This window comes from Triticum dicoccoides, chromosome 2B (genome assembly GCF_002162155.2).
Source record: "Triticum dicoccoides isolate Atlit2015 ecotype Zavitan chromosome 2B, WEW_v2.0, whole genome shotgun sequence".
Lineage (NCBI taxonomy): Eukaryota > Viridiplantae > Streptophyta > Magnoliopsida > Poales > Poaceae > Triticum > Triticum dicoccoides.
This window is the reverse complement of record NC_041383.1, coordinates 608,936,627-608,943,762: the sequence shown is the minus strand read 5'-3', so window position 1 is coordinate 608,943,762 and position 7,136 is coordinate 608,936,627. Positions and strand designations below refer to the sequence as shown.

Genomic DNA, 7,136 nt, shown 5'->3' with positions numbered 1-7,136 from the left:
CTAAGTGGGGGGCGGCGGTGACCGCTTGCGCGTGGGAGTTGGCTCGCGCTCCGGCTCAGACTTGAGTTCGACAAGGGGCAGCGCCGACGGCGGTGGCGGCACGGACATGGGCACCTGAACAGAGTCCTCCGCCGCGGACAAAGCAAGGGCTTGCTCCAACCCATTCCAATGGGCGTCCGTCTCAAGCCGGCTCGCCTCCCGCGCGTGTTGCAGGGCCTCCTCGAGGGCGATTGGTATTCCGCCTCCGCCTCCTCTTCTTCCGGCTCTACCCGCAGGGGCGACGGTGAAAGGTTGTGGTGGATGTGGACGCCGAGCCATCGTTGCTCCTCGTGTTCGAGGGCAAACCAGGCCTCTCAGTTGGGAGAGTCTGCAGCGTACTCGAGCATCCGCAGTTGTATCGACGTGAGCTGCGCCCGGTGCCTGCGCACCTCCTCGTCGTGCGACCGCATGTCCCCGGAACCACCGACATCGGGATACGCTGCGGATTGAGGTGCCAGTGATGTGGCAACGTCACATCGGGGTGTGGCAGCGGCTGTCTGTACTCCCAGTGCCACCATACTTGGTGTACCGGGATGTGCAAACGTTGCCTACCTGAGCGGGCACGCACCGGCGGCGAAGGAGGAGGAGGGGGAGGAGGAGCACGGGAGGATAAGGCGCCGGGGGAGCCCTTGCCCTTGCTTCTGTCGGAGCTGCTGCCGAAGAGGCCCATGGCTAGAGTTTGGGTTGTCGCCGGTGAGGAAGCAAGAAGGTAGGGGGGACCCCCCCCCCTCCCCGCCCCCGCCGCACGCGTGGGCTAAAAAAGGACGCTTACACTGGCTGACTAGTGGGTCCGGTTTCAGTGGTCGTCATAACTTTGGGCCACAGATGCGTCGTCGCGGACGCGTTTTGGGTTTGAATCGGCGCGTTGGGCCTTCGTTTTTGTCCGCGCCGATCCAAACAAACTCTGGCGGACAATTCGGCGCGTTGGAGTTGCTCTAATAACCTCGAAAAAAGAAGTGCCGGATGCAACGAATTTACGTCGGACGCTCGCTACACCGACGAGAACTGTATCCAACGCCGAGCCGCTAGCGATTCATAGGAACAGATTGTGATCCCATCTCACGTGTGCCGGTCGATAGAGACGACAGGGGGTTTCCCACTTTAAGGCCAACACGCATCCCGGTCCAGCAAGCAACGAGCCAACGAATCGCGTGCCGTGCCGGTGGCCTTCCCCTTTCCATTCGCACTCACCCTCTCTCCCTCCTAGTGCCCCCACCCCACCACCCGCGCAGATCGCCGCGTACTAGCACAGAGAGAGCGAACGCGGGTTTGCCTCCCATGGAGACGGGGAACGGGCCCGCCCTCCAGCCTCTGCTGTGCCTCGCCTGGCTCGCCGCCACGCTCCCCATCCTCGCCGCCGCGCTCCCCATCCCCGCGGCCGCCGGCGGCCGCTTTCTACACAGCCTCCTCGCGGCCTTCTCCTCCCGCGGCAAGACCGTCAGGCCGTCCTCCTCCTCCTCCTCTTCCTCCAAGGCGGTAAGATCATTACCTCGGTTCCCGCTTTGCCTTTTTATGTTCCCACTCATCTCCCATAGGCTGCAGCCTGCCTCAGCTCTCGGCAGGATCGTAACTCTGTAAGGTCATGACAGAATTCGGGCTTAGCAAAGCCGTTGGTTCTGAAGTTTTGATGCAATGTGCTATCTGGTTAGGTAAAGCATTAGACGAGTACCCTACTCCATATATTGAAAAATTATGTACAAAAGGGCGTTACAAGGAAAAGAGGCAAAATTGCAGTGTTATCAACCCACGATTGAAGTTCAATGTAGCCTTTTCCCTTCACTCCATGGACAATCAATGGTCTCTCTATCTTGAAGACTTTGATACAATGTATTTCGGAAGATTACTTGGATGAAAAGGAGATTGCGGGTAGATTAGAAGCTCCTGTCTCTTTCTTTGAATTAATAGAAGGAGATTATGGGTGGATTAGAGAAGCTCCTGTCTCTTTCTTTGAATTAATAGAAGGAGATTGTGGGTAGATTAGAAACTCCTGCCTCTTTTTTTGAATTACTGAAATTAGACGTAAAAATGCCCCTGCTCCACTAAAATTCCTTTTGTTACTAACTGGGAGTGAGGCAGGTTCAACCTTCCAAGTAAAAGAACATTTCATACTTTAGACGAACTATGAGATGAGTACATGATATTTGGATGATTGTGAAGCTAACCTATGTTGTGTCCATTTTTACTACTCTTTGCTGCTTTACAATGATATGTGTTATACGTCTCTGACGGTCTACATGTCACATATATTGTTTATTATTTAAATATTAATCAAGCAACCCATGGGTAAACCTCTGGCAAAAAATTAAAACAATAGCTGACTCATGACAAATCGGATTATGCGCAGGTTCTGGTAATAACTCATGGGTAAAAGTTTCTACCCATCGGTTATTCTCAGGTACCTATGTGTATCCAAACCCAGGGGTAAAACTGTCATCTTTATGTAGATTTTTTTGATGCATATATCGTACATTTGTCTTGTATTCTACTCAAGTTCTCATAAGCATCAGAAACTGAATAATCTTTATGAAATTGCAGAAGTTCACAGTTCCACAGAAGTACTTCTTGCATTTCTATGTGGTGGGAGTGGCGGTGACAACAAGCTTGCTGCTTGCAATATGCTTCTATGCATATATGAAAATGACACCGCTGTTGCCAGAGCCATCGAGTTACTCCACAATCGCTAGCCATCTTATTGGGTCAAATTCGTTCTCTTTTGGGAGTGTCCTGTCGCGCACCATGGAACACAAGTATCGTGTCTGGCGGACTGTCTTTGTACTTCTATTGATGGAAATTCAGGTGCTGAGACGCCTGTATGAGACTGAAAATGTGTTTCACTACAGCCCATCAGCTCGGATGCACATTGTAGGATATCTGACGGGTCTATTGTAAGTTCCACATTGGTTAACTAACATTCTGTTCTAGAATGTTGCATAGTTGTTAATATGCTAGCTTGACTAAATACTTTCTCCTTTTCTTCCTTCTAGAGTTCTAGTCCTTTCTATTATATCACATGCCTTTTCTGTTAGGTTTTGTTATGGTTATTTTCTGTAGTTCCAGGCTTGTACTTTATCAACAAAATATGCAAGTGGATGGTACTCCCTCCGTCCGGAAATACTTATCCTCGAAATGGTTGTATCTAGGACAAGTATAGATACATCCATTACATCCATTTTATTCATTTCTAGGACAAGTATTTCCGGACGGAGGGAGTATAAGTTAAGGCATACTTTAGTTTACTGGATGATTTGACCACTGGTATGTAGTTCTAATTTTTTACCACCTATCAATTAACAGAACAGTTATCTTTTTTACCTTTTTGCATATATTCTTTGATTTCTTGCTTTTTATAACGTCGGTCTTTCAGTAAAGGTTTCTTTGCACAAGGATCATTGCATTGCTCTTTCTTTTTTCTGCAACAACTTGGATTGACTTACAATTATTTTTTTCCTGCAGCTATTACACGGCTGCACCATTATCTCTCGCTAGCTCTTGTCTTCCTGAAGCAATAGATTTTATCCGAGGTCAAATAGTTGAGTTCATAGTAAAAGGTCGTGCAAGAATGCCAGACCTAGTCATTGATTCACCCTCTCTCCTAAAGCCTCTTTTAAAGTTGGGGTGGTGCCAGTGGATAGGTGCTATTATATTCCTTTGGGGATCCCTCCATCAGATCCGTTGTCATGCAATTCTTGTAAGTACTAGCTTCTTTCAGTGAGCCTAGAACCAGAGCCAGATAACAAATATTAGTTGGTTTCTAGTCTGAATGTGAACATGTTTACATATGCGAGTTGCAGCACAAATGTTCAAAAACGAAGCATCTGCCAATGTATTGAGACTTAAAGTTGGAACGACTAATAAAACCTGCTTCCTGAAATCCTATAGTTATGTCTTGTTGGAATCGTTTTGCTACTTTAGATTTGATGGAGTGGAATTCATTTTGCAGTAGAAAATAGCAATCCCAAATACTTTCTTAGCCAATGAACATCAGGAACTCTCCATAAAGGATCATACCATATTTTTCTTAAGAGTCTTAGTAGCATCATGTAGGTTTATATTCAGATTGCATAATCTTCTCTTAGGTTATTTGGTATGCATATTTATGTCCTTCAGGCAAGAAACTGCACCATTCAGCATCTTTTCCTTGCACACTTGGGCCAGAGTCTTCCAGATTTAGTAATTTTTTCCGAATCCATTGCTTTCTGTTTACCATTTTGACAGGGATCGTTGCGCGAAAATAAAGATTCTGATGAATATGTTATTCCTTGCGGTGACTGGTTTAGTCGTGTGTCTTGCCCTCATTACCTTGCTGAACTAGTAAGTGCCTCCATTCTTCTCCCGTATTCAGCACGCACATGCTTTTTCACGAATATGGCTGGTGACTGACAGTGCTTTTACAATGCGAGTACTAAACTAATCATATCTAAATTAGGATAGTCAATTGAAATCATAAATGAGGGTCCTGTGATGGATTTTCATTGGTGAAGCATTGCTGTGCGCAACTCCTGATCAGGTTTTGATCGCTGGCGGGAGTGGATGAAGGACAGAAAACCTTTATGTTGCTTCTGATGGAATTGTTTTATGCACTGTTTGATGTTACTACAAAGTACAAACTTATCAAATTTGTTTGGTTCGCCATTTTTTGCCAGCCTAATTCACAGATGCAGAATGACATTTGACCATATAAATTTCCCATAGAGGAGTAGGCAGCCTTACATTTAAACCAAACAATCTGTAAATAGCCTAAAATGATAAAATATTATATCATGGGGAGAGTTCCAAATTATCCCACTGTTGTTGAGTAAGTGAACCTAACATAATAGGATAATCCTTTAGCATAATCCTTTTCTTTTCTGTGGTTTGCCTTCACTCCAACTCGGTGCCGAGTGTTAGAAAATATGCAACCTGTATTCCCTTGTGGCCATAGGCCAGTATATATACATGTACAAGTGCAGGAAATATGCAGAAAACCCCTTTACAATGGGGTAAATACAAAAGGCTACATGACTATATATATAGTACTATAACACCGAGCAGCTGGCAGAAAAAAAAAACTCTTAAGGATTTGAAATTGGTATCTCATTAGCATCTATGGCTGTTTTTTGTTTTACAGGTTATATATTTGGGCATGTTGATAGCTAGTGGCGGATCAGACATTTCAGTGTGGTTCCTGTTCATTTTTGTGGTATGCCTCACTAAGTTCTGTTCCAGTTGCATTCAGAATCGCATCAACTCGTGATTATTGTATCCTTTCAGTGTTTTCTATCATTCCAGCTGATTAAACTTTCCATTTTGTGCAGATAACAAACTTGTCATTTGCAGCAGTACAAACTCATAGGTGGTACCTCCAAAAGTTTGAAGACTACCCCCGCTCTCGCTATGCTATCATTCCATTTGTATTGTAACATCTACAAGCATTCCTTCTGTGCAGTAAAAATCTGTGTGTTCTGGCTAGAATGCACAAGCCCGGCATGTAAAAGATATTCATGTAAATGTGACAGCATGTAGGTTAAAATGTTGTGTTGTGTGACTTGAAATACTTACAAGGGTTCTATTTCCAGTTGTAAATTACTAAGATACATACTAAGGTAGTTGGGTCCTGGATTTGTAGTAACCTTTATGGACATATTAAGGATTAGTAGAAAATAAAGTCCTCACAGAACCCGAAGCATGCCAAATTTGACAACTAGGCTGATATAAGTTACGGACTCGAGAAATCCGACATATCATGGTGTTACATCTTATAAGTCATCTTTGATGTTCCATGAAGATGGTTTGTTTTCACCTGGAAATGTTCATGTGTTTCTGGTTTAAATCTCTGCTAAGAAGGCGCCCTGTCATTCACCCTGCAGGCCAATCTTGCTGCAACTATCACTTTATTTCGTCGATCATGTTCACCTGAAATTTAATCATGTTTTCTGCTGATTCTTGCAGTGTGTGTGTGTGTGTGTGTGTGTGTGTGTGTGTGTGGCTCAGCAGGTCTGGGACTGAATGTTGATTCGTTCAAAGTGGAAATGCATAAGGCTTAAAAGAATGGAGACTTGCAGTGTGTGGACTGAATATTGGTGTTTCTGCCTATTCTTGCAGTGTGTGTGGCTCGGCACTCAGCAGGTCTGGGACTGGAATGTCCATGCGTGCAAAGTGGAGATGCATAAGGCTTAAAAGATCACCCGCGGAGCACCTTTGTTTTTGTTTAAAGAACACCAGCACGGGTTACTCGAGTGGGATCATCCAGTGCCGGCTCCGCCTTCTTCTGTGCCTCGAATGAGTGCAATTTGTTAGTATTATTACAAGCTTTTATTTTTTCTGGAAAGATGATATGATTAGCTAGCAAGTTAACGACGATCGGCATAGCTTATCAGGGTTCAGTGAGCCGTTTAAGCTGAAGAGAAAATTCCTTTAGAGTGCACCGGCAGATCGGCACTAGCTGCACATTCCAGCCCAATCGAACGGCCTAAAGTTAAGCCACTCACTCATACTGGGTGCCTGGAAAGTGCAGCGCCGCAGTTAGTGTAGTACTATAGGGAGATATCTGAAGAACACACTGAAGTCATGTTGTCTAAAGCTAAGCCACTCATACTGGGCGCCCTTTACCATTTCCAGAGCACTCATTCCGGCAGTAATCAGGCCGGTCGCCATCGATCTAAAACCAGAACAAAAGTGTGCCGGCACCGGCAGAAGAAACACGCAAAAGATGGCCGAGGAGAGAGCCGACGGAGGGCAAGGCGCCACCAACCCACAGCACTAGTTACTCATGCTCCTCACCTGGGCCGGGCGAGAAAGCACATCCATCATCCATGGCCTCGCGGGGAGGGGACACGCCCCCTGTCTTTGCCCGGCTAATCCTCCCCCCCGGACATGTGTGTGTTGCCGCACTTGCAGAGAAGTCTTGTCTAATTAGTTTTAATACTACTACTAGTAGTAGTAGGCTTGTTAACTTATTGGCCTTGTTCTTTCCCCGGGCCGGCACGCACCATGGCGTGTGCGTGCATGCACCGTGATTAGTCGCTAGTGGCTCGATCGGCAGACACCATGAGAGCTGGACATCATTTGTTCCCAAGTGCTGTAGTGCTGGTTATGCTTGATTGATTACAGGAGCTGGT

The 7,136-nt window shown here is 45.8% G+C and overlaps 1 protein-coding gene across 1 annotated transcript; it reads left to right on the top strand.

Moving 5' to 3' along the window:
• Positions 1–1,185: 1,185 nt before the first annotated feature.
• On the top strand, positions 1,186–5,711 carry LOC119365135 (polyprenol reductase 1). Its single transcript, XM_037630734.1, has 6 exons — positions 1,186–1,515; positions 2,575–2,924; positions 3,493–3,727; positions 4,255–4,350; positions 5,147–5,218; positions 5,334–5,711. Exons 1-6 carry the CDS (start codon positions 1,318–1,320, stop codon positions 5,436–5,438), a joined length of 1,056 nt encoding a protein of 351 aa, XP_037486631.1. The 5' UTR covers positions 1,186–1,317; the 3' UTR covers positions 5,439–5,711.
• The last annotated feature ends 1,425 nt before the right edge of the window (positions 5,712–7,136 follow it).

Coding starts and splice junctions, on each gene's coding strand:
- LOC119365135 (XM_037630734.1), top strand. CDS start 1,318: ATGGAGACGGGGAACGGGCCCGCCCTCCAGCCTCTGCTGTGCCTCGCC. Junction 1,516..2,574: donor CCTCCTCTTCCTCCAAGGCG/GTAAGATCATTA, acceptor ATGAAATTGCAG/AAGTTCACAGTTCCACAGAA. Junction 5,219..5,333: donor GGTTCCTGTTCATTTTTGTG/GTATGCCTCACT, acceptor CATTTTGTGCAG/ATAACAAACTTGTCATTTGC.